General features: G+C 47.6%; 1 protein-coding gene across 1 annotated transcript in view; it reads right to left on the bottom strand.

Annotated features, from left to right (window-relative positions):
• Positions 1-24,358, bottom strand: part of tfeb (transcription factor EB) — a 68,854-nt gene extending 44,496 nt beyond the window's left edge. The window contains 6 exon segments of the mRNA XM_042324415.1: positions 3,714-3,819; positions 3,821-3,861; positions 4,018-4,116; positions 6,479-6,646; positions 14,304-14,408; positions 24,340-24,358. Of these exon segments, the coding sequence (XP_042180349.1) occupies positions 3,714-3,819; positions 3,821-3,861; positions 4,018-4,116; positions 6,479-6,646; positions 14,304-14,333 (444 nt within the window). The 5' untranslated portion in view covers positions 14,334-14,408; positions 24,340-24,358.
• Positions 24,359-27,910: the final 3,552 nt, after the last annotated feature.

Raw genomic sequence — 27,910 nt, forward strand, 5'->3', positions numbered from 1 at the left:
CACTGTCACCAAACCCAAACTACCCAGAAATACCAAAACAGGCACTTCTATCCTCTAAGCCCCTCCCTGAGACATATCCATGTCCAATGACAAGTTATCACATAACTGGTACACAAATCTAACTGGCTTCCTCATAATGACCCCATTACATACATCCCGTCTAAAACAGATGTGACCACATTCATGTACACCCTGTTAAACAGTAATTCTTACATGAATGGAACTGGCGAATGGCGGCAACCCAGTAACATATAGTGGTGCACAAAGGAGTGCACGCTCCTGCCACTGACAGGACACAAGGAGCTCCGACACAACGTGGGAAGTATGAACAAAGGAATGCATTAACAGAATGAAACAGTCTCTCTAACTCGTGAGTGTTACGATGATTCTGTGCACAGAAACAACGTTTCACTCTGGAAAGTTAGAGACAGGAAAATAACCGCAATTTGTGTCCAACCAGTTACACGAAAATAACTTTCCATACAAAAATGTCCCTCCCGAACTGGGAATGAACTATAAACAGTAGCTTACTGCTTACAAAGGAGCTGAACAATAATATAGTCATGTGCAGTATCATTTTTCTAGAAGGAAATAGCAAAATGCATAAGAGAAATACCACGCTATTTTAATATAGGGCCTAATGGCAGATTAGACCGTGTGCATAAATCCACATCGTCACAGAGGACTAGAGCCTTTCGGCTCAGCAGTGTTGGTTAACTGTTCTGCTAACTGATCGGAGGTTAAGGTTAACTAAAGGTTCTGTTGTTTGTCTCTTGAAGTTGTGGGATGCACTTCTGAACTCTGCAGTTGGTGGTCTGCTCAGGTCTGTAGAAGATGCTGGTGAAGTTAAACTGCATGCGTGTGTGTGTACCAAAGTCTGTGGGGTTCAAAGGGCCTTGTAGTGTCTGCTATCCCCTGTCATTCGTTAAACTCTAATTACTTTACCAAGGCCATAATGGAGCATTTAAAGTGCAATGACAATCAGAGCAAGTTAGCTAACACAGCGACCTTTGGGTGACACCTTTATAGAGCTGGCCATGAGTCTGTGGATGCCACCGAGATCAATAGCCAGTCTTCATAAACATGCACTCTCACACACACACAAAAAGCAGAGATTTTAGAGGTGACATTGGCTCAGACCCAGCTCCCTAATAACAAGGTGCAATAAAGTTATGATGTCTCCATAAACTGAAGAACATAACGTAATCTCTAAACCATATCTATATACAGGCTAGTAATCAAAGTTGAATAGGAGATATTGCAGGGTTATATATGTCAAATCCCACACATTTGTAGGATTTATGGACCAAGGGAATGTGCTTTATGACATGTCTGGTTGACATCAGGTCAAAGGTCCTCAAACACAGTGAATTACAGTACAACACATTCTCAGATTATCACAGCTGAGACAGGTTTTTCTGTTAGTCTAGACATGACCTTTGGTACAAGAGCGTTTTCAAACATGCGTTTGTGTTGAGTGTGCAAGAGTATATCCGCAATGTAATTGTGTGCAAGTCTTTTTGTGTGTAAAATCAAACTTTATTTGCCACATGCGCCGAATACAAGTGTAGACTTTACATATGCTGACTTACAAGCCCTTAACCAACAATACAGTTCAAGAAGAAGAAAATATTTACCAAGTAGACTGAAGTAAAAAGTAACACAATAAGAATAATGAGGCTATATACAGGGGGCACCGGTACCGAGTCAGTGTGCAGGGGTACAGCCTAGTTGGGGTAATCTGTACACGTAGGTGGGAGCAAAGTGACTGTACACGTAGGTGGGGGCGAAGTGACTTTCTAGGGAGTTTTTCCTAGCCACCGTGCTTCTACACCTGCATTGCTTGCTGTTTGGGGTTTTAGGCTGGGTTTCTGTACAGCACTTTGAGATATCAGCTGATGTACGAAGGGCTATATAAATACATTTGATTTGATTTGATTATGCATAGGTGACAAACAAACAGCGAGTAGCAGCAGTGTACGGGGGGGGGTGTTCAATGTAAATTGTCCGGCGGCAATTTTTATGAATTGTTCAGCAGTCTAATGGTTTGGGGGTAGACGCTGTTGAGGAGCCTCCGGTACCGCTTGCCGTGCGGTAGCAGAGAAAACAGTCTATGACTTGGGTGACTGGAGTCTCTGCCAATTGTATGGGCTTTCCTCTGACACCACATATTATATAGGTCCTGGATGTCAGGAAGCTTGGCCCCAGTAATGTACTGATGTACTGGGGTACTACCCTCTGTAGCTCCTTACGGTCAGATGCCAAGCAGTTGCCATACCAGGTGGTGATTCAACCGGTCAGGATGCTCTCGATGGTGCAGCTGTAGAACCTTTTGAGGATCTGGGGAACCATGCCAAATCTTTTCAGTCTCCTGAGGGGGAATAGGTTTTGTCGTGCCCTCTTCACGACTGTCTTGGTATGTTTGGACCATGATATTTCGTTGGTGATGTGGACACCAAGGACCTTGAAACTCTCGACCCGCTCCACTACAGCCCCGTCGATGTTAATGGGGACCTGTTCGGCCCACCTTTTCACTGTTTTTATGCCAACGGTCTCCAATTCAGTAGCTCTCCAGAATCGTTGAAGATCACTGTGTATGTATGCAACAAACTCAGTCTCATTGCAGAATTAGACATTCATCCACGTTCTCCAAACATCAAATTTTGAAGTGTTTTTGTTCCTCTGTTTCGTTCATTTTCTCCAAACGTCAAATGTCAAAGTTAAGGGTTGAGTTTAGGCACTCATTATGAAGAGTTAAGGTAAGGGTTAAGGTTTGGGATATGGTCAAAAAATCTAATAAAAATCCACGACTGGTATTACACCCGTCCACCCATTCCAACCCACAATAGGTGTGTGAACGTTGAAATGACATCGAGATCGTTAACGTTTAGGAAAAAATCCCTGACCTACATATTTTTTTTTTTACATCACATTTGACAAAAAATGATCTAGTTAACACAAAACTACCACTAACAGGCACGATCATTATCATTATCATCAAGGTTAAAATACAAATTAAACCAATATCTTATGCAAGGTGGTTTTGAGCTACACTGGCAGTACATGTGCACCTGTTGCTGACAACAGTGCGATAAGAGAGAGTGAGAAAATCACTGATTACAGAAATTATTGCAGTTGATTTGCAGCCATCGTCAATGGTAAAAGATGTTGGCTTCAATACCCTAATGGCATATCTAGAATCAGACTTGTTGGACATCTATGAACATTCGGTCATAGATCACTGCAACGATCCATCAAATTGATGAGAAGTGGGACACGAAGTATGTACTGAAAACTGAGAACATGGAGGAGAGGTACACAACGGAGACCCTAAAACAGAATTAATATCATTTTTGCTGAGTGGGTTTAGGACAGCAGTAAGGTTAGCGCCATCTGTTAGTGTTTCCACTAGTTACCACAACCACAATGTTAAAATTGGCTATATCATAGAAATGAATGTAATCTAACATGTTTGGGGGTCTTAATGTAAGGCTAGGATTAGGCATAAGGATAGTGGTGTGGTTCATTTGATGGTTAAGGTTAGAATCACATTTTAAGAAGAACAATTGTAGAAATAGGCAGGCTTTATGACTTTGCAGCTATGGTAACTAGTGACGACCAGTAGGTAGGTATAGTCCAGGACTGCGGTAGAATGAACTGCATCTGTGCGCACGTATGAATTGTATATGTGTGTGAATAAGTACCTCGTGTACCTCGTTCTCGTGGCTGGAGCCGATGTTGAGCATGGCCATGGGGCTATTGGGGGCGCTGTTTCCTGTGATGAGCTGCTCCGTACGGAGCCGGGGGAGTGGTGGGGAGGGGAGGGGAGGGTTGCACCACACCTGTTACTGCATGCACCGTCTGCACAGAGAGGACGAGAGAGAGAAAGTAAGTGTGTGTGTGTGTGTGTGTGTGTGTGTGTGTGTGTGTGTGTGTGTGTGTGTGTGTGTGTTGAAGAAAGAGGGAGGAAGGGAAAGAGGCAGACAGACAGAAAGACAGGCACAGACAGCGAGGTACCTGCTTGGTGGCGTAGGTGGTGGAGAGGTACTCCTTCACCTGTTGTCTCTGGGACTGGCGGATGTGGTAGTCTGTTGGGTTCTCCAAGTGAGTCTGGACCTGAACACACACAGGTAACACAGCACACCAAGGGTTAATCACGCAGTTCACATCAAACTGCTCATCATTTTAGGCATACATTCGTGAATTCTCTCTTTTAAACATGTCAACAGCTTCATTCAACATTGCGTGCTGGTTGTCCATTGGGTATGACCCACAACAGTAGGCCTATGTTGTTCATGGAACCACAACACTGTTCCTGTAATCCTACAGTAGAGCCCATAGTAAAGCCTATAGTAAGTCCCCAGGCCTGACCAGGGGTGTAGGGGTAGTGTAGAGAATAGGGCAAGGGGGGGGACTGTTATGGCTTGGCCTCATTCTTTCACATCAAAGAGCAGAGATCAGCAATTCCTTACGCTCCTACTACTCTAAGAGATGACGACCCCCCCCCACACACACACACACACACACACACACACACACACACACACACACGTCAGATTGTATAACACACCACAGGGGTATACTACACTTTCAATTTTTTGGAAAGATAAGCCTAAAATTGGCATGGCCTAATTGACTGAAAAACCAAAAACATAGTTTAGCTTTCTTAATTAACCAGAAAATCAATAGCTATTTCTGGTTGCTTATCAAAGTTAGCTGGATAAGTCATTGATCCTGCTTTGTAGTACACCCCTCTAGATTATATCAAAATGGGCCTCTGATATTTTGGTCAGTTGAAGTAGGCCTATTTACGGACGTTAATAAGCTACGGTACTGAACGATTAGTGCGTGCCTATTTGTGTGTGTGTGTGTGTGTGTGTGTGTGTGTGTGTGTGTCCATGAGTAAGTGTGGGTGTGTTTTTTGACAGTTGAACAACTGTCAGCTTAAAGAGTGTCAGTGACACGTTGCCATGGGCCCACATGGACTAAACAGTAACCGCAACTATTGACATACCAAATTTCTCACTCTGTCAGAACACATTAACTCCACATGCACTAACTGAAAGGAATGACAAGTAGACTGTCTTCAACCAACACTTGTCAACAGTACAGAGGTGGAGATATAGAGTGGAGCATTGCTCACTACTTGGAAGAAATTCATTTCAACACTGATGCATAGTTTTAAACACCCACCTTTGCCTCTCCTTACATTTACACACACACTTATACAGTATGAACCCACTACACAGACAGAAACAGAGAGACAGTGACAGAGAGACAATGACAGAGAGACAGACCCGTATGTACACTCCACACACTCAGACAGATAAGAACATTCACAGGTATCTGTGGAATCAGGCAAAATGTCAGCAAACCTTTATCTCCTTGCCTCTGACATACAGTATCTTCCTCTCCTGTCTGTCATCTCTCCACACACACCATGATGAAGACTGATTCTCCAGCACCCTACCTTGTTGCTGTTCCACCGCATTTTTCTCTTTCTCCCTCTATTTCCCTCTCTTTTCTTCTCTCCTTCTTTGCTGAATCGACCTCTCTCCAGTACAGTCCAGCTAGCAGCACTGATCCAGTCCTGACCACCTCCACTCCTCCCAGGAGGTGCTCAGTGAGGCTGGCTGGCTGGCTGACCCTCAGCAACACGTGAGTGGATTACCCCTACTCCTAAATCCCTGCCTGAACCTCTCCCCTCTTTCGCTCTCCATTTTTCTATCCCCTAAATCTCCCCATTCTCTATGAACTCGTGTGCATTTTCTTTTTCACAAATCCCCATTCCCCTTTGTGGCGGCAGGGTAGCCTAGTGGTTAGAGCGTTGGACTAGTAACCGAAAGGTTGCAAGTTCAAATCCCCAGCTGACAAGGTACAAATCTGTCGATCTGCCCCTGAACAAGGTAGTTAACACAAGGTAGTTATTTTCACGTAATTGAAAATAAGAATGGGTCCTTAACTGACTTGCCTAGTTAAATAAAGGTAAAATAAATAAAAATAATTCCCTTTTTCACATATCCCCCATCTTCCATTTTCCCTTCTCTATCCCATCTCCCCTCTTGGCACAGTGCACTTCAATGAATTTAAACGTGAATCCTAATTTAAGATTGGCACATGTACCCAAAATGTTTTCCCAAATCTCCTATTGACATCATTGCACGATGTAGGTGAAAGTCAGAGTTATGTGCCTGTATCTCAAGCTAGTCAGTAGGTTAGGACCACTACAGTAGACCAGGCCGGGGCCAGGAGAGCTGTATTTGGGTGGGTTGGTGTTTGAGATGTGGGTGGGTATTGGGGATGTGGGTGGGAGTTTGATCTGCAGCAGCAGCACAGCGCAAACTAAACCTTCCTTAAGTTTTTCCGCCCATACCCTTCCTTCCCTCCCCTTGACCCTGCCTCCCTCCTCCCTCTGATGTGAGTGTTGATTGAATGTGCACGATCCCAGAGGACAAAACACATCTACTCTATGTCTTACCTTGAGCACCTCAACAGGAACCTGCATGCTCTGGTAGTGTTGTGGAGCGTTGATGGCGGGGCTGGGAGCAGGGACAGACATACTCTGCTGTTGAATGTACTGCAGCGCCGCATTCTGCTGCTGATACCGCTCCCGCTGCTCCTCCTGCTGCAGCTGGTCTCGCATTAGCTGACAATACATACATCAGTCAGTCAGTGCATGAATCAGTCCATCTGTCCGTCAACACATCCATCCATCAGTCAACACATCAGCCAGTCATTCAGTCAGCACGCGAGTTGGTACGTCAGTCAGTCGGTACACGTCAGTCAACACGTCCGCCAGTCAGTCAACACGTCTGTCAACATCAGCCAGTCAGTTAGTCAACATGCGAGTTGGTACATCAGTCAGGCAACACACCAATCAGTACGTCAATATGTCCGTCAGCGCGCGTCCGTCAAGCAGTCAGGCAACGCGTCCGTCAAGCAGTCAGGCAAAACGTCAGTCAGTCAGGCAACACGTCAGTCAGTCAGGCAACACGTCAGTCAGGCAAAACGTCAGTCAGGCAAAACGTCAGTCAGTCAGTCAGGCAACACGTCAGTCAGGCAAAACGTAAGTCAGTCAGTCAGGCAAAACGTAAGTCAGTCAGTCAGGCAACACGTCAGTCCGCCAGTCAGTCAACACGTCCGCCCGCCAGTCAGTCAGGCAACACGTCCGCCCGCCAGTCAGTCAGGCAACACGTCCGCCCGCCAGTCAGTCAGTCAGGCAACACGTCCGCCCGCCAGTCAGTCAGTCAGGCAACACGTCCGTCAGTCAGTCAGGCAACACGTCCGTCAGTCAGTCAGGCAACACGTCCGCCCGCCAGTCAGTCAGTCAGGCAACACGTCCGTCAGTCAGTCAGTCAGGCAACACGTCCGTCAGTCAGTCAGTCAGGCAACACGTCCGTCAGTCAGTCAGGCAACACGTCCGTCAGTCAGTCAGTCAGGCAACACGTCCGTCAGTCAGTCAGGCAACACGTCCGTCAGTCAGTCAGTCAGGCAACACGTCCGTCAGTCAGTCAGTCAGGCAACACGTCCGTCAGTCAGTCAGGCAACACGTCCGCCCGCCAGTCAGTCAGGCAACACGTCCGTCAGTCAGTCACTCAGTCAACACGTCCGTCAGTCAGTCAGGCAACACGTCCGCCCGCCAGTCAGTCAGGCAACACGTCCGCCCGCCAGTCAGTCAGTCAACACGTCCGCCCGCCAGTCAGTCAGTCAACACGTCCGCCAGTCAGTCAGTCAGGCAACACGTCCCGTCAGTCAGTCAGGCAACACGTCCGTCAGTCAGTCAGGCAACACGTCCGTCAGTCAGTCAGTCAGGCAACACGTCCGTCAGTCAGTCAGTCAGGCAACACGTCCGTCAGTCAGTCAGTCAGGCAACACGTCCGTCAGTCAGTCAGGCAACACGTCCGCCCGCCAGTCAGTCAGGCAACACGTCCGTCAGTCAGTCAGTCAGGCAACACGTCCGTCAGTCAGTCAGGCAACCCGTCCGCCCGCCAGTCAGTCAGTCAGGCAACACGTCCGCCCGCCAGTCAGTCAGGCAACACGCCCCGTCAGTCAGTCAGGCAACACGTCCGCCTGCCAGTCAGTCAGGCAACACGTCCGTCAGTCAGTCAGTCAGGCAACACGTCCGTCAGTCAGTCAGTCAGGCAACACGTCCGTCAGGTCAGTCAGTCAGGCAACACGTCCGCCCGCCAGTCAGTCAGGCAACACGTCCGTCAGTCAGTCAGGCAACACGTCCGTCAGTCAGTCAGGCAACCCGTCCGCCCGCCAGTCAGTCAGTCAGGCAACACGTCCGCCCGCCAGTCAGTCAGGCAACACGTCCGTCAGGCAACACGTCCGTCAGTCAGTCAGGCAACACGTCCGCCCGCCAGTCAGTCAGGCAACACGTCCGTCCAGTCAGTCAGGCAACACGTCCGCCAGCCAGTCAGTCAGGCAACACGTCCGCCCGCCAGTCAGTCAGTCAGGCAACACGTCCGCCCGCCAGTCAGTCAACAGGCAGTCAGTCAGGCAACACGCCCGCCAGTCAGTCAGTCAGGCAACACGTCCGTCAGTCAGTCAGGCAACACGTCCGCCCGTCAGTCAGTCAGGCAACACGTCCGTCAGTCAGTCAGTCAGGCAACACGTCCCGTCAGTCAGTCAGGCAACACGTCCGTCAGTCAGTCAGTCAGGCAACACGCCCCAGTCAGTCAGTCAGTCAGGCAACACGTCCGTCAGTCAGTCAGTCAGGCAACACGTCCGTCAGGCAACAGTCAGTCAGTCAGTCAACACGCCCGTCAGTCAGTCCGCAACACCCGCCAGTCAGTCAGGCAACACGCCCGTCAGTCAGTCAGTCAGGCAACACGTCCGTCAGTCAGTCAGGCAACACGCCCGTCAGTCAGTCAGGCAACCGCCAGTCAGTCAGTCAGGCAACACGCCCGTCAGTCAGTCAGGCAACACGCCCGCCAGTCAGTCAGGCAACACGCCAGTCAGTCAGGCAACACGCCCGTCCAGTCAGTCAGTCAGTCAGGCAACACGTCCGTCAGTCAGTCAGTCAGGCAACACGTCCGTCAGGCAACAGTCAGTCAGTCAGGCAACACGCCCGTCAGTCGTCAGGCAACACGCCCGTCAGTCAGTCAGGCAACGCCCGTCCAGTCAGGCAACAGTCAGTCAGTCAGGCAACACGTCCGTCCTGCCAGTCAGTCAGGCAAACGCACGTCCGTCACGTCAGTCAGTCAGGCAACACGTCCGTCAGTCAGGCAACACGCCCGTCAGTCAGTCAGGCAACACGTCCCCGTCAGTCAGTCAGGCAACACGCCCCCGTCAGTCAGTCAGGCAACACGCCCGTCAGTCAGTCAGGCAACACGCCCCCCAGTCAGTCAGGCAACACGCCCGTCAGTCAGTCAGGCAACACGCCCGTCAGTCAGTCAGGCAACACGCCCCCGTCAGTCAGTCAGGCAACACGCCCGTCAGTCAGGCAACACGCCCGTCAGTCAGTCAGGCAACACGCCCGTCAGTCAGTCAGGCAACACGCCCGTCAGTCAGTCAGGCAACACGCCCGTCAGTCAGTCAGGCAACACGCCCGTCAGTCAGTCAGGCAACACGCCCGTCAGTCAGTCAGGCAACACGCCCGTCAGTCAGTCAGGCAACACGCCCGTCAGTCAGTCAGGCAACACGCCCGTCAGTCAGTCAGGCAACACGCCCGTCAGTCAGTCAGGCAACACGTCAGTCAGTCAGGCAACACGCCCAGTCAGTCAGGCAACACGCCAGTCAGTCAGGCAACACGCCAGTCAGTCAGTCAGGCAACACGCCAGTCAGTCAGGCAACACGCCAGTCAGTCAGGCAACACGCCAGTCGTCAGGCAACACGCCAGTCAGTCAGGCAACACGCCGTCAGTCAGTCAGTCAACACGCCAGTCAGTCAGCAACACGCCGTCCAGTCAACACGCCAGTCAGTCAGTCAACACGCCGTCAGTCGTCAACACGCCAGTCAGTCAGTCAACACGCCAGTCAGTCAGTCAACACGCCAGTCAGTCAGGCAACACGCCGTCAGTCAGTCAACACGTCAGTCAGTCAGGCAACACGCCAGTCAGTCAGGCAACACGTCAGTCAGTCAGGCAACACGCCAGTCCAGTCAACACGCCAGTCAGTCAGTCAACACGCCAGTCAGGCAACACGCCAGTCAGTCAGTCAACGTCAGGCAACACGCCAGTCAGTCAGTCAGGCAACACGCCAGTCAGTCAGCAACACGCCAGTCAGTCAGGCAACACGTCAGTCAGGCAACACGCCAGTCAGTCGTCAGTCAGTCAGGCAACACGCCAGTCAGTCAGGCAACACGTCCCAGTCAGTCAGGCAACACGCCAGTCAGTCAGGCAACACGCCAGTCAGTCAGGCAACACGCCAGTCAGTCAGTCAGGCAACACGCCAGTCAGTCACGCCAGTCAGTCAGGCAACACGCCAGTCAGTCAGTCAGGCAACACGCCAGTCAGTCAGTCAGGCAACACGCCAGTCAGTCAGTCAGGCAACACGCCAGTCAGTCAGTCAGGCAACACGCCAGTCAGTCAGTCAGGCAACACGCCAGTCAGTCAGTCAGGCAACACGCCAGTCAGTCAGTCAGGCAACACGCCAGTCAGTCAGTCAGGCAACACGCCAGTCAGTCAGTCAGGCAACACGCCAGTCAGTCAGTCAGGCAACACGCCAGTCAGTCAGTCAGGCAACACGCCAGTCAGTCAGTCAGGCAACACGCCAGTCAGTCAGTCAGGCAACACGCCAGTCAGTCAGTCAGGCAACACGCCAGTCAGTCAGGCAACACGCCAGTCAGGCAACACGCCAGTCAGTCAGGCAACACGCCAGTCAGTCAGTCAGGCAACACGCCAGTCAGTCAGTCAGGCAACACGCCAGTCAGTCAGTCAGGCAACACGCCAGTCAGTCAGGCAACACGCCAGTCAGTCAGGCAACACGCCAGTCAGTCAGGCAACACGCCAGTCAGTCAGTCAACACGCCAGTCAGTCAGGCAACACGCCAGTCAGTCAGTCAGGCAACACGCCAGTCAGTCAGTCAGGCAACACGCAGTCAGGCAACACGCCAGTCAGTCAGGCAACACGCCAGTCAGTCAGGCAACACGCCAGTCAGTCAGGCAACACGCCAGTCAGTCAGGCAACACGCCAGTCAGTCAGTCAGTCAGGCAACACGCCAGTCAGTCAGGCAACACGCCAGTCAGTCAGGCAACACGCCAGTCAGTCAGGCAACACGCCAGTCAGTCAGGCAACACGCCAGTCAGTCAGTCAGGCAACACGCCAGTCAGTCAGTCAGTCAACACGCCAGTCAGTCAGTCAGTCAACACGCCAGTCAGTCAGTCAGTCAACACGCCAGTCAGTCAGTCAACACGCCAGTCAGTCAGGCAACACGCCAGTCAGTCAGGCAACACGCCAGTCAGTCAGGCAACACGCCAGTCAGTCAGGCAACACGCCAGTCAGTCAGTCAGGCAACACGCCAGTCAGTCAGGCAACACGCCAGTCAGTCAGGCAACACGCCAGTCAGTCAGTCAGGCACAGTCAGTCAACACGTCAGTCAGTACAGTCAGGCAACACGCCAGTCAGGCAACACGCCAGTCAGTCAGGCAACACGCCAGTCAGTCAGGCAACACGCCAGTCAGTCAGTCAGGCAACACGCCAGTCAGTCAGTCAGGCAACACGCCAGTCAGTCAGTCAGGCAACACGCCAGTCAGTCAGTCAGGCAACACGCCAGTCAGTCAGTCAGGCAACACGCCAGTCAGTCAGTCAGGCAACACGCCAGTCAGTCAGTCAGGCAACACGCCAGTCAGTCAGTCAGGCAACACGCCAGTCAGTCAGTCAGGCAACACGCCAGTCAGTCAGTCAGGCAACACGCCAGTCAGTCAGTCAGGCAACACGCCAGTCAGTCAGTCAGGCAACACGCCAGTCAGTCAGTCAGGCAACACGCCAGTCAGTCAGTCAGGCAACACGCCAGTCAGTCAGTCAGGCAACACGCCAGTCAGTCAGTCAGGCAACACGCCAGTCAGTCAGGCAACAGTCAGGCAACACGCCAGTCAGTCAGGCAACACGCCAGTCAGTCAGGCAACACGCCAGTCAGTCAGTCAACACGCCCAGTCAGGCAACACGCCAGTCAGTCAGGCAACACGCCAGTCAGTCAGGCAACACGCCAGTCAGTCAGGCAACACGCCAGTCAGTCAGGCAACACGCCAGTCAGTCAGGCAACACGCCAGTCAGTCAGGCAACACGCCAGTCAGTCAGGCAACACGCCAGTCAGTCAGGCAACACGCCAGTCAGTCAGGCAACACGCCAGTCAGTCAGGCAACACAGGCAACACGCCAGTCAGTCAGTCAGGCAACACGCCAGTCAGTCAGTCAGTCAGGCAACACGCCAGTCAGTCAGTCAGTCAGGCAACACGCCAGTCAGTCAGGCAACACGCCAGTCAGTCAGTCAGGCAACACGCCAGTCAGTCAGGCAACACGCCAGTCAGTCAGTCAGGCAACACGCCAGTCAGTCAGGCAACACGCCAGTCAGTCAGGCAACACGCCAGTCAGTCAGGCAACACGCCAGTCAGTCAGTCAGGCAACACGCCAGTCAGTCAGGCAACACGCCAGTCAGGCAACACGCCAGTCAGTCAGGCAACACGCCAGTCAGTCAGGCAACACGCCAGTCAGTCAGGCAACACGCCAGTCAGTCAGGCAACACGCCAGTCAGTCAGGCAACACGCCAGTCAGTCAGGCAACACGCCAGTCAGTCAGTCAGGCAACACGCCAGTCAGTCAGGCAACACGCCAGTCAGTCAACAGGCAACACGCCAGTCAGTCAGTCAGGCAACACGCCAGTCAGTCAGTCAGTCAGGCAACACGCCAGTCAGTCAGTCAGGCAACAACACGTCAGGCAACACGTCAGTCAGTCAGGCAACACGCCAGTCAGTCAGTCAGGCAACACGCCAGTCAGTCAGTCAGGCAACACGCCAGTCAGTCAGTCAGGCAACACGCCAGTCAGTCAGGCAACACGCCAGTCAGTCAGTCAGGCAACACGCCAGTCAGTCAGTCAGGCAACACGCCAGTCAGTCAGGCAACACGCCCAGTCAGTCAGGCAACACGCCAGTCAGTCAGGCAACACGCCAGTCAGTCAGGCAACACGCCAGTCAGTCAGGCAACACGCCAGTCAGTCAGGCAACACGCCAGTCAGTCAGGCAACACGCCAGTCAGTCAGGCAACACGCCAGTCAGGCAACACGCCAGTCAGTCAGGCAACACGCCAGTCAGTCAGGCAACACGCCAGTCAGTCAGGCAACACGCCAGTCAGTCAGGCAACACGCCAGTCAGTCAGTCAACACGCCAGTCAGTCAGGCAACACGCCAGTCAGTACGCCAGTCAGGCAACACGCCAGTCACGTCAGTCAGGCAGGCAACACACGTCAGTCAGTACGTCAGTCAACACGGCAACACGCAACAGTCAGTACGCCAGTCAGGCAACACGCAGTCAGTCAGCAACACGCCAGTCAGGCAACACGCCAGTCAGTACGTCAGTCAGGCAACACGCCAGTCAGTACGTCAGTCAGGCAACACGTCAGTCAGGCAACACGCCAGTCAGTCAGTCAGGCAACACGCCAGTCAGGCAACACGCCAGTCGCCAGTCAGTCAGGCAACACGCCAGTCAGTCAGTCAGGCAACACGCCAGTCAGTCAGTCAGGCAACACGCCAGTCAGTCAGTCAGGCAACACGTCAGTCAGTCAGGCAACCAGTCAGTCAGGCAACACGCCAGTCAGTACGTCAGTCAGTCAACACGCCAGTCAGTACGTCAGTCAGGCAACACGCCAGTCAGTCAGTCAGGCAACACGCCAGTCAGTCAGTCAGGCAACACGCCAGTCAGGCAACACGCCAGTCAGGCAACACGCCAGTCAGGCAACACGCCAGTCAGGCAACACGCCAGTCAGGCAACACGCCAGTCAGGCAACACGTCAGTCAGGCAACACGTCAGTCAGGCAACACGTCAGTCAGGCAGTCAGGCAACACGTCAGTCAGGCAACACGTCAGTCAGGCAACACGTCAGTCAGGCAACACGTCAGTCAGGCAACACGTCAGTCAGGCAACACGTCAGTCAGGCAACACGTCAGTCAGGCAACACGTCAGTCAGGCAACACGTCAGTCAGGCAACACGTCAGTCAGGCAACACGTCAGTCAGGCAACACGTCAGTCAGGCAACACGTCAGTCAGGCAACACGTCAGTCAGGCAACACGTCAGTCAATACGTCTACTGTTTACAGTAATACTGAACATGTCTGTTAACCAATCAATCAATTAGTCCAACATATGTTTACCTGCAGACGCAGCCCTACTCGCGAGGCCATGGCTGGAGGGCGAGGGGGGAGGGGGGGGCGTGCAGACGCAGATGCACCACAGTCCAGCCCGAGAGAGAGAGGAAGCTGAAGGAAAAGAGAAAAAAAATGTGGTGTTAGAATACTGTTACAAGGTCACACAGGTCCATCCAGTGTAAGGCCTCATGTCTCAGTGGTCATCAACCCCACCAACCCAAAATCACCATGTCCTTCTAATCATCTACAGAGGAAAACTAGACTATCAATCACATTCATTGCTAATGGATCAATTAGTGTAATCAACAAGGACATAATCCACTACCATATCCCTCCAGATATGTACCAGTCTCTCAACAGCTCTAAGTCAGAACAGCTCGAACATACAGTAAATATCTGTACAGTACATCAGTCTGCTTATGCTGTCAGTCATATGATGTCTGACCATCTAATGAATAGCATCACTCTAAATGTTTCCATACCAGACACAGACAATGCCATATATTCACTGTCTGTTAACAAGAAGCTACCCCAGGGCTTTAAAACAGTGGGGACGAGAGGACAACTGGATCACCAGTCAAACACACACACACACACACCAGACATCTATTAGATGTGTTTAGTACCTTCTATGGTGTTCACATCATGTAAACATAAACAAGTGACTTTAATAAAAACATGCCACTAGGATGAACGATCTTATTAATTTAGTGAATGACTAGCAAAGTAGCCAGTCTTTCAACATAAGAACATGTCTTAAGGCATCTTTAGAGTAGACAAGGGCCCTATTCAATCATATTAATGTTGACTTCAGGATAAGACAAAAACAACATATTTACAGTTTGAAACTAAAAAGGAATCTCAAGTGCAAGTTACTGTCTTTTCCTCAATGTGGTTTAGATTGAATAACACCATGCATAGGGAGGCAGTGGAGGATGGGTGGGGAGAGGTTTGGGGAGAAGGGAGGGGTAGGGTGGAAGAGCATCAGATAAACCCACACCAGGCCCAAGCCTTGGGCCGAGGAGCATAACCACGGTTACCATTGGGGAAGTCATGTGGGAGTCATGTGGTCCTGTTGTTGTGTGGTGGTCATGTGAGCAGCCTTTCGAAGGAAACACCCTCAACCTCACCCACCTCCACACCATTCCTTCCTCCACCTCCCACCCACCTGTCTCTCAATTAGGAAAGAGTTCCCCCAGAGTTCGCCTTTCAGTAGTGTTAAAACTACTCTTGATCTGGTGTTATTCTACCTTCTGGGACAGTTCCTTTCAGGGAAATCAAAGTTGAGTCAATGTCAATAAAAGTGCAACCGTGGCCTGATAGTGTGTTTCTATCGTCTCATCCAGATGCACAATAAGAAGCCATGCCAGAGGCACCAACCAATCAAAGCAGACTTCTCATCCTTTCATCAGACACACAGCCCATATATGGGCATAGAGAGAGCGCGAGAGAGAAGAGGGGGGGGGAGAAAAAAAAAAGCGCATTGTGTGTGAGGTACAATAAGAAGGGCAGCTCCTATTGAGAAGGACTGAGGCCGCCTGTTGTCAGCCGCGTACATTTCAGTGCCTGAGGTGCACACACTGCTCGCTTTGTGCCCACTGGCTGGATCACACTCACACACACTTTTGACTCCAAGAGCGGTCTACTACAGCGTGACAGCAAAGCCTCAAACTACACACAGTGAACCAACACTCAACTTAGGAGCAAACTAAAACCACTACTGCTGCTATTAACACTACATGCCCTAATGCTATACCACGTTTACTTCTGCAAATACACTACATCAGAAACATGACTTGACCAAGAAAAAAAAAAAAACTTTTGTCCACCACTACTACTAACACCAAAACAAAACACTGACAAGCCCGGTGCTCAAACAGGTTCTTTCCTGCAACTCTAGTACATCCCATAACTCTAAAAGTACTTGTAAGACAACCCTCACCTCACTGAACATACCCATCCAACACACACAGTGTATTTATACACCCTGACGAATGGGGTGATTACATTTCAAAACTCAATCGGCTCGGGTAGGAATGCTTGCCAGAGGGAGACAAGTGCCTCTGTGTCCACACCAAAGTTTAGCTTAGCATTCGTTTAGCTTAGCATGCTAATCTTTCCTGCACATCTGTGATCTAGCGGAGCTTCATGTTAGCATGCCTCGATGTGCTCTAGCGGGTTAAGGCTTAGCATATTAGCTAGCAAACCTTTATGTGACAGGCTTATGACAATTCTTTGCTTAGCTTAACGCTAATGCATGCCAACACTCAAGGACATACAGTTGAAGTCGGAAAATTACATACACCTTAGCCAAATACATTACTCAGTTTATCACAATTCCTGACATTAAATCTTTGTAAAAATTCCCTATCTTAGGTCAGTTAGGATCACCACTTTATTTTAAGAATGTGAAATGTCAGAATAATAGTAGGGAGAATGATTTATTTCAGCTTTTATTTCTTTCATCACATTCCCAGTGGGTTAGAAGTTTACATACTAATGGACTGTATTTGGTAGCATTGCCTACAAAATGTTTAACTTGGGTCAAACTTTTCAGGTAGCCTTCCACAACCCTCCCACAATAAGTTGGGTGAATATTGGCCCATTCCTCCTTTCAGAGCTGGTGTAACTGTCAGGTTTCTAGGCCTCCTTGCTCGCACATGCTTTTTCAGTTCTGCCCACAAATTGTCTATAGGATTGAGGTCAGGACATTGTGCAAGCCACTCCAATATCTTGACTTTGTTGTCCTTAAGCCATTTTGCCACAACTTTGGAAGTATGCTTGGGGTCATTGTCCAATTGGAAGACCCATTTGCGACCAGGCTTTAACTTCCTGGCTGATGTCTTGAGATGTTGCTCTTCGGCTTGCAAGCCTCCTCCTTTATCCTCCAAACATAACGATGGTCATTATGGCCAAACAGTTCTATTTTTGTTTCATCAGACCAGAGGACATTTCTCAAAAAACTACGATCTTTGTCCCCATGTGCAGTTGCAAACTGTAGTCTGGCATTTTAATGCCGGTTTTTGAGCAGTGGCTTCTTCCTTGCTGAGCGGCCTTTCAGGTTATGTCGATATAGGACTCGTTTTACTGTGGATATAGATACTTTTGTACCTGTTTCCTCCAGCATCTTCACAAGGTCCTTTGCTGTTGTTCTGTGATTGATTTGCACTTTTCGCACCAAAGTACGTTCATCTCTAGGAGACAGAACACGTCTCCTTCCTGAGCGGTATGAAGGCTGCGTAGTCCCATGGTGTTTATACTTGCATACTATTGTTTGTACAGATGAACACGGTACCTTCAGGTGTTTGGAAATTGCTCCCAAGGATGAACCAGACTTGTGGAGGTCTACAATTTTTTTGAGGTCTTGGCTGATTTCTTTTGATTTTCCCATTATGTCAAGCAAAGAGGCACGGAGTTTGAAGGTAGGCCTTGAAATGCATCCACAGGTACACCTCCAATTGACTCAAATGATGTCAATTAGCCTATCAGAAGCTTCTAAAGCCATGACATAATTTTCTGGAATATTCCAAGCTGTTTAAAAAGGCACAGTCAAGTTAGTGTATGTAAACTTCTGACCCACTAGAATTGTGATACACTGAATTATAAGTGAAATAATTTCTCTGTAAACAATTGTTGGAAAAATGACTTGTGTCATGCACAAAGTAGATGTCCTAAACGACTTGCCAAAACTATAGTCTTTTAACAAGAAATGTGTGGAGTGGTTGAAAAACGAGTTTTAATGACAAACTTCTGATTTTAACTGCATGTTCCGTTCCAAATAGAGCCCTTGCTCCTACCCAAAAGTAAACAATTGGGAACATGATACTAAAATAGCGAAACTTTAAACTAGCAGAGGGCTGCGCAACATGCTTCAACAGTTCGTGTCTGGCTAAGCTTCCCCACTGGACACCTCCTGAGTCACTTCAGTGCTGCCAATGCATTCTTTCACGCTCTCTCAAACACACTCTGCTCACACTGCCATGATGACATTATTGGTTTATTCGGCTCCCTATTTTGCAGAAGTATCAGCTTCTTCCTGGGGTCCACACAAAAACAGATGACACAAAAAGTTACAAAACACTTAGACAAGTTCACACACACACACTTTAAATACAACGATATATATACCAAATACAACTAAAGAATAGTGTGTGTAGATTGTGAGTGTTATAGTGTGATAGAGTGGGCCTGTGTGTGTGTGTGTGTAATTTCACAGTCCCTACTTTGCCATGAGCCGTTGTTTTATCCATTTGTTTTATGTAATTGTGCTGTTTGCTTGAGTAATTGGAGATGGGAGTTCCATGCAATCATAGCTCTGTATAATACTGTACATTGCCAAAACACTATATAAAGCCACTACATGTAACCGAACAAAGGAGTTTCAATTCAAAGTACTACATTGTTTTTGTATGATCCCTGATAAACTTAATAAAATGAAAATATGAATATTACCTATGTGTATGAGGGAGTGTGGACAAATAGGTACTTTATCACATATTTTGTCAATGTCGGAAAATCCAGTCTTTTTGGTCTGAAATTCTCCATGTTATTCAGGACATCACAGGTATTATTATTCAACCAGACCCAGGTCATCTCCTAGGTATTGTTCCTGTGGATACACTCCAATCCTCTCCACTTACTTCTGGTGCTGACAGAGATGGCCATCTCGCTTTGCGTTCCTAGGAAACTATGCAGTATTTCGTTTTTTTGTGTTATTTCTTACATTGTTTCCCCAGGAAATCTTAGGTTTTATTACATACAGTCGGGAGGAACTATTGGATATAAGAGCAACGTCAACTCACCAACATTACGAGCAGGAATACGACTTTACCGAAGCGGATCCTTTGTTTGGTCCACCACCCAGGACAATAGATCAGATCCCAGCCGGCAACACAAAACAACGATGCCGAAGAAGGGGCAAAAGGAGTGGTCTTCTGGTCAGGCTCCGAAGACGGGCACATCGCGCACCACTCCCGAGCATACTACTCGCCAATGTCCAGTCTCTTCACAACAAGGTAGACGAAATCTGAGCAAGGTTTGTCTTCCAGAGAGACAGAGATTGTAACGCTCTTTCATGGAAACATGGCTCACTCGGGATACGTCAGAGTCGGTACAGCCACCTGGCTTCTTCACGCATTGCGCCGACGGTAAGAAGAAGGGTGGGGGCGTATGCCTTATGATTAACGAGACGTGGTGTGATCATTACAACATACAGGAACTCAAGTCCTTTTGTTCACCTGACCTAGAATTCCTCACAATCAAATGCTGACCGCATTATCTACCAAGAGAATTCTCTTCGATCATAATCACAGTCGTGTATATCCCCCCCAAGCAGACACATCGATGGCCCTGAAAGGACTTCATCTGACTATGTAAACTGGAAACCACATATCCTGAGGCTGCATTTATTGTAGCTGGGGATTTTAACAAGGCTAATCTGAAAACAAGGCTCCCTAAATATTCTCAGCATATCGACTATGCGACCCGGGCTGGCAAAACCCTGGATCATTGTTATTCTATCTTCCGCAACGCATAAAAAGCCCTCCCCCAACCTCCTTTCGGAAAATCTGACCACAACTCCATTTTGTTGCTCCCAGCCTATAGATAGAAGCTAAAACAGGAAGCGCCTGTGCTCAGATGTGTTCAACGCTGGTCCGACCAATCGGATTCCATGCTTCAAGATTACTTCGATAACGTGGACTGGGATATGTTCCGTATAGCGTCGGACAATAACATTGATGAATACGCTGATTCGGTGAGCAAGTTTTTTATTTTACCGTTATTTAACTAGGCAAGTCAGTTAAGAACAAATTTTTATTTTCAATGACGGCCTAGGAACAGTGGGTTGTTCTGCCTGTTCAGGGGCAGAATGACAGAGTTGTACCTTGTCAGCTCGGGGATTTGAACTTGCGGCTGCTAGTCCAACGCTCTAACCACTAGGCTACCCTGCTGCCCCAGTTTATTAGCAAGTGCATCCGTGATGTTGTAACCACAGCGTGGTTTATTATTAAAACATTCCCCAACCAGAAACCGTGGATTGATGGCAGCATTCCTCGCAAAACTGAAAGCGCGAACCACTGCTTTTAAATCAGGGAAAGGTGACCGGAAACATGACCGAATACAAAGAGTGTAGCTATTCCCTCGGCAAGGCAATCAAACAAGCTACGCGTCAGTATAGAGACAAAGTAGGGTCACAATTCAATGGCTCAGATACAGGAGGTATGTGGCAGGGTCTACAGTCAATCACGGACTACAAAAGGAAAACCAGCCCCGTTGTGGACCACGATGTCTTGCTCACAGACAAACTAAACAACTTCTTTGCTCGCTTTGAGGACAATACAGTGCCACTGACACGGCCCGCTACCAAAACTTACAAGCTCTCCTTCACTGCAGCCAACGTGAGTAAAACATTTAAACGTGTTAACCCTCGCAAGGCTTCCGGCCCAGACGGCATCCCCAGCCGCGTCCTCAGAGCACAGGCTCTTACGGACATATTCAATCAACCCTTATCCCAGTCTGCTGTTCCCACATGCTTCAAGAGGGCCAACATTGTTCCTGTTACCAAGAAAGCTAAGGTAACTGAGCTAAATGACTATCGCCTCGTAGCACTCACTTCAGTCAACATGAAGTGCTTTGAGAGACTAGTCAAGGACCATATCACCTCCACCCTAACTGACCCACTGCAATTTGCTTACCGCCCCAATAGGTCCACAGACGACACAATCACACTGCACACTGCCCTAACCCATCTGGACAAGAGGAATACCTATGTAAGAATGCTCTTCAGACTACAGCTCAGCATTTAACACCATAGTACCCTTTAAACTCGTCATTAAGCTCGAAACCCTGGGTCTCGACCCCGCCCTGTGCAACTGGGTCCTGGACTTCTTGACGGGCCGCTCCCCAGGTGATGAGGGTAGGTAACAACATCTCCACCCCACTGATCCTAAACACTGGGGCCCCACAAGGGTGCGTTCTCAGCCCTCTCCTGTACTCCCTGTTCACCCATGACTGCGTGGCCTTGCATGCCTCCAACTCAATCATCAAGTTTGCAGACGACACGAGTGGTAGGCTTGATTACCAACAATGACGAGACGGCCTACAGGGAGGAGGTGAGGGCCCTCGGAGTGTGGTGTCAGGAAAATAACCTCACACTCAACAAAACAAAGGAGATGATCGTGGACTTCAGGAAACAGCAGAGGGAGCAGCCCCCTATCCACATCGATGGGACAGTAATGGAGAAGGTGGACAATTTTAAGTTGGACACACTGAAATGGTCCACCCACACAGACAGCGTGGTGAAGAAGGCGCAGCAGCGCCTCTTCAACCTCAGGAGGCTGAAGTGTCTCCTGACCCCTCCTGTCTCAGCCTCTAGTATTTATGCTGCAGTAGTTTGTGTGTCGGGGGGCTAGGGTCAGTTTGTTATTTCTGGAGTACTTCTCCTGTCCTATTTGGTGTGCTGTGTGAATTTAAGTGTGCTCTCTAATTCTCTCTTTCTTTCTCTCTCGGAGGACCTGAGCCCTTGGACCATGTCTCAGGACTACCTGACATGATGACTCCTTGCTGTCCCCAGTCCACCTGGCTGTGCTGCTGCTCCAGTTTCAACTGTTCTGCCTTATTATTATTGGACCATGCTGGTCATTTATGAACATTTGAACATCTTGGCCATGTTCTGTTATAATCTCCACCCGGCACAGCCAGAAGAGGACTGGCCACCCCACATAGCCTGGTTCCTCTCTAGGTTTCTTCCTAGGTTTTGGCCTTTCTAGGGAGTTTTTCCTAGCCACCGTGCTTCTACACCTGCATTGCTTGCTGTTTGGGGTTTTAGGCTGGGTTTCTGTACAGCACTTTGAGATATCAGCTGATGTACGAAGGGCTATATAAATCAATTTGATTTGATTTGAAGAAATTTGGCATGTCACCCAAAAAAACACAGCAACTTTTACAGATGCACAATCGAGAGCATCCTGTCGGGCTGTATCACAGCCTGGTACGGCAACTGCTCTGCCCACAACCGTAAGGCTCTCCAGAGGGTAGTGAGGTCTGCACAACGCATCACTGGGGGCAAACTACCTGCCCTCCAGGACACCTACACCACCCGATGTCACAGGAAGGCCAAAAAGATCATCAAGGACAACAACCAACCGAGCCACTGCCTGTTCACCCCGCTATCATCCAGAAGGTGAGGTCAGTACAGGTGCATCAAAGCAGGGACCGAGAGCCTGAAAAACAGCTTCTATCTCAAGGCCAGACTGTTAAACAGCCATCACTAACATTGAGTGGCTGCTGCCAACATACTGATTCATCTCTAGCCATTTTATTAATGAAAAATGTATGTAATAAATATATCACTAGCCACTTTAAACAATGCCACTTTATATAATGTTTACATACCCTACATTACTCATCTCATATGTATATACTGTACTCTGTGTGACCTTGATAATTTATTGTTAAAACGAGAGGCTGCCTGGATCTTTAATTTAAAGACCCTTGCGCCCTTCGGTCTCAACGTAGACTTTGATCTGAAGCCATTCTTGTGATTATTGTGACTTTGCCATTGTAATTGTTTGTAAGCTTGTGTAGTCAAATTAATCTATGATCGTATGCTATCCATTTGTTGTTTGTATACTGTTCTTTGTATGAAATTTTAATATTTGTTAATTAACCAATGATATTAGGCCACTCTTGGCCACGATTACAGACACCTGTGTCTTTTGACACTACATAAACGAGTCATCCCGCAGTGTTTGTGATTATACCCTGATGAAGACAGCTTGGCTGTCGAAACGTTTTTGGTAATTACATTTTTGCATCTGAGCTCCTAGAGTGTGTGGCTCTCTTTTATTTTCAAGTATACTGTACTCTATACCATCTACTGCATCTTGCCTATTCCGTTCAGCCATCACTCACTCATATATTTTTATGTACATATTCATTCCTTTACACTTGTGTGTATCAGGTAGTTGTTGTGAAATTGTTAGGTTCGATTACTTGTTAAATATTAATGCATAGTCGTAACTAGAAGCACAAGTATTTCGCGACACTCGCATTAACATCTGCTAATCATGTGTATGTGACAAATAACATTTGATTTTAAATTGATAGATCTTTAAGCAGCAGCAAGGAAATGTAACAAAATGCTGGAACAATGAACATGCACCCTCCAAAGATGTGTGTTTAGGTCTATGCGAGGAACTTGCTGACGTAGAGAGAATTACTTCAATCTTGTAACAGACAGCATAGGTTTAAAAGTGTCTGGTCAGAGTTTGACATATCGTATGTGTCTTATTCTGTAATTCATGGGATTTTTGTTTGTCTGTTGTTTTTGAGTGGCTTAATCAAAATTGTATACTTATTCAAACTCTTGAAATAGTTGCTCTATACAGCCAAAATGTACCCTTAACATGTGACTAACTACGCTCCTTAGTAAAGACAGTAAAGATAAGTTGTGTATGTATGGTGCATGTTCTGTATGTGATCGTTAATAAAAATGTATGTTTAAAAGAAAAATACTGTGCATTCCCGTGAATTTGTTTTGGACATGGGGACTGTGAAGAGACCCCTGGTGGTATGTCTTGTGGGTTATGTATGGGTGTCTGAGCTGTATGTTATCTGATTATGCAGACAATCTGGAATGTTCATCACAGTAATAGTTCTCATAAAAACTAGAAGGGAATCAGTTCATCTCTCGTCAACCCTCAACCAGGAAAAGCTGGCGTGCATGTTCTTAATGTTAGTTCTGTGTGTGAAGTTGAGGGCAAGATGTGCTGTTCTGTTTTGAGCCAGCTGCATCCATCTTTGCTGCACTTGACCATATTACTAGACAGTAATCAAGGCGGGACAAGACCAGAGCCTGAACAACTAGTACAGTTGATTTGTGTAAAAACACACTCATAGGGCCCTACACATTCATGCACACCAACACTCACTCCATCATTTGCTCACTCACACACCTTTACACTGACAACACACACGCACATACACGCTGCTGCTACTCTGTTTATCATACACTGTATATCCTGATAGTCACCTTACCCACCACTATCACTCCAGTATCACTCCAGTATCACTCCAGTATCACTCCAGTATCACTCCAGTATCACTCCAGTATCACTCCATATTGTAGAGAGCTCCAAGGTCCTTGGCGTCCATATCACTAACAAACTATTATGGTCCAAACACACCAAGTACAGTCGTGAAGAGGGCATGGGCATGGGTCCTCAGATCCTCAAAAAGTTCTACAGCTGCACCATCGACTGGTTGCATCACCGCTTGGTATGGCAACTGCTTGGCACGCTGCTGCTACTCGCCGTTTATGATCTACAGTTGTGGCCAAAAGTTCTGAGAATGATACAAATACTAATTTTCAAAGTCTGCTGCCTCAGTTTGTATGATGGCAATTTGCATATACTCCAGAATGTTATGAAGAGTGATCAGATGAATTGCAATTCATTGTAAAGTCCCTCTTTGCCATGCAAATTAACTGAATCCCCCAAAAACATGTCCACTGCATTACAGCCGTGCCACAAAAGGACCAGCTGACATGTCAGTGATTCTCTCGTTAACACAAGTGTGAGTGTTGACGAGGACAAGGCTGGAGTTCACTCTGTCATGCTGATTGAGTTCGAATAACAGACTGGAAGCTTAAAAAGGAGGGTGGTGCTTGGAATCATTGTTCTTCCTCTGTCAACCATGGTTACCTGCAAGGAAACAAGTGCCATCATCATTGCTTTGTGCAAAAAAAGGGCTTCACAGGCAAGGATATTGCTGCCAGTAACATTGCACCTAAATCAACCATTTTTTTTTAAATCATCAAGAACTTCAAGGAGAGCGGTTCAATTGTTGTGAAGAAGGCTTCAGGGCGCCCAAGAAAGTCCAGCAAGCGACAGGACCATCGCCTGCAGTTGATTCAGCTGCGGGATCGGGGCACCACTAGTACAGAGGTTGCTCAGGAATGGCAGCAGGCAGGTGTGAGTGGATCTGCACTAGAGGTCGACCGATTAATCGGAAGGGCCGATTTTAAGTTTTCATAACAATCGGAAATCGGTATTTTTGGGCGCCGATTTGCCGATTATTATTATTTATTATTTACCTAGGCAAGTCAGTTAAGAACACATTCTTATTTTCAATGACGGCCTAGGAACGGTGGGTTAAAAGCCTTGTTCAGGGGCAGAATGACAGATTTTCACCTTGTCAGCTCGGGGGATCCAATCTTGCAACCTTACAGTTAACTAGTCAAAGGAAATAACAACCTGCCTCTCTCTCATTGCACTCAACAAGGAGATTGCCTGTTATGCGAATGCAGTAAGCCAAGGTAAGTTGCTAGTTAGCATTAAACTGATCTTAGAAAAACAATCAATCATAATCACTAGTTAACTACACATTGTTGATGATATTATTAGATATTATCTAGCGTGTCCTGCATTGCATATGATCTGACTGAGCATACAAGCATACGGGTATGACTGAGCGGTGGTAGGCAGAAGCACGCACATAAACATTCATTCAAACAGCACTTTCGTGCGTTTTGCCAGCAGCTCTTAATTGTGCGTCAAGCATTGCGCTGTTTATGACTTCAAGCCTAACAACTCTCGAGATGAGGCTGGTGGAAGTGAAATGGCTAGCTAGTTAGTGCGCACTAACTAGAGGGACGGAAGCTATACTGTTTCACTGGCAATACTAAAGTGTCTATAAGAACATCCAATAGTCAAAGGTTAATGAAATACAAATGGTATAGAGGGAAATAGTCCTATAATTCCTATAATAACTACAACCTAAAACTTCTTACCAGGGAATATTGAAGACTCATGTTAAAAGGAACCACCAGTTTTCAAATGTTCTCATGTTCTGAGCTAGGAACTGAAACGTTAGCTTTCTTACATAGCACATATTGCACTTTTACTTTCTTCTCCAACACTTTGTTTTGCATTATTTAAACCAAATTACAAATTGAACATGTTTCATTATTTACTTGAGGCTAAATTGATTTTATTGATGTGTTATATGAAGTTAAAATAAGTGTTCATTCAGTATTGTTGTAATTGTCATTATATATATATTATATATATATATATATATATATATATATTTTATCATTATAAATCGGCCGATTAATCGGAATCAACTTTTTTGGTCCTCCAATAATCGGTATTTGCGTTGAAAAATCATAAATCGGTCGACCTCTAATCTGCACACAATGTGAGGCAAAGACTTTTGGAGGATGGCCTGGTGTCAAGAAGGGCAGCAAAGAAGCCAATCCTCTCCAGGAAAAACATCAGGGACGACTGATATTCTGCAAAAAGGTACAGGGATTGGACTGCTGAGGACAGGGGTAAAGTCATTTTCTCTGATGAATGTTTGGGGCATCCGGGAAAAAGCTTGTGCGGAGAAAACAAGGGGAGCGCTACCATCAGTCCTGTGCCATGCCAACAGTAAAGCATCCTGAGACCATTCATGTGTGGGGTTGCTTCTCAGCTAAGGGAATGGGCTCACTCACAATTTTGCCTAAGAACACAGCCTTGAATAAAGAATGGTACCAACACATCCTGAGAGAGCAACTTCTCCCAACCATCCAGGAACAGTTTGGTGATGAACAATGCCTTCTCCAGCATGATGGAGCACCTTGCCATAAGGCAAAAGTGATAACTAAGTGGCTCGGGGAACAAAGCATCAATATTTTGGGTCTATGGCCAGGAAACTCCCCAGCCTTAATCCCATTGAGAACTTGCGGTCAATCCTCAATAGGCGGGTGGACAAACAAAAACCCACAAATTCTGACAAACTCCAAGCATTGATTATGCAAGAATGGGCTGCCATCAGTCAGGATGTGGCCCTGAAGTTAATTGACAGCATGCCAGGGCAGATTGCAGAGGTCTTGAAAAAGAAGGGTCAACACTGCAAATACTGACTCTTTGCATCAACTTCATGTAATTGTCAATAAAAGCCTTTGACACTTATGAAACGCTTGTAATTATACTTCAGTATTCCATAGTAACATCTGACAAAAATTAATATTTGTGTCATTCTCAAAACCTTTGGCCACGACTGTATGCATATTCACTTTACCCCTACCTACAGTACATTTTACCTTGATTGCCTCAACTAATCTGTATCCCCGCACATTGTCTCGGTAGCGGTAAACCCTGAATACATTTAAGCAAATATGTTCTTACTTAACCAACAATGCAGCATTTTTTTAAAGGGCTTGTAGGTAAGTAAGCATTTGACAGTATTGTAGTATTTGGCACATGTGACAAATAACACTTAAATTAACATTGTAAATATGGTTCTGGAACTGACTCACCCTGTATATAATCAAATCAAATGTGCCAAAAACAACAGGTGTAGACCTTACTGTGAAATGCTTAACCAACGATGCAGTTAAGAAAATAGAGTTAAGAAAATATTTACTAAATAAAATAGAGCAAAAAAATGTACAAAAATAAAGTAACAAAATTACAATGAGGCTATACAGTGCATTCGGAAATACTTTTTCCACATTTTGTTACATTACAGCCTTATTCTAAAATTTATTAAATAATGTTTCCTCAGCAATCTACACACAATATCCCATTATGAGAAAGTGAACAGTTTTTAAAAACATTTTTGCA

The sequence above is a fragment of the Oncorhynchus tshawytscha genome, linkage group LG07 (genome assembly GCF_018296145.1).
Source record: "Oncorhynchus tshawytscha isolate Ot180627B linkage group LG07, Otsh_v2.0, whole genome shotgun sequence".
Classification (NCBI taxonomy): Eukaryota; Metazoa; Chordata; class Actinopteri; order Salmoniformes; family Salmonidae; genus Oncorhynchus; species Oncorhynchus tshawytscha.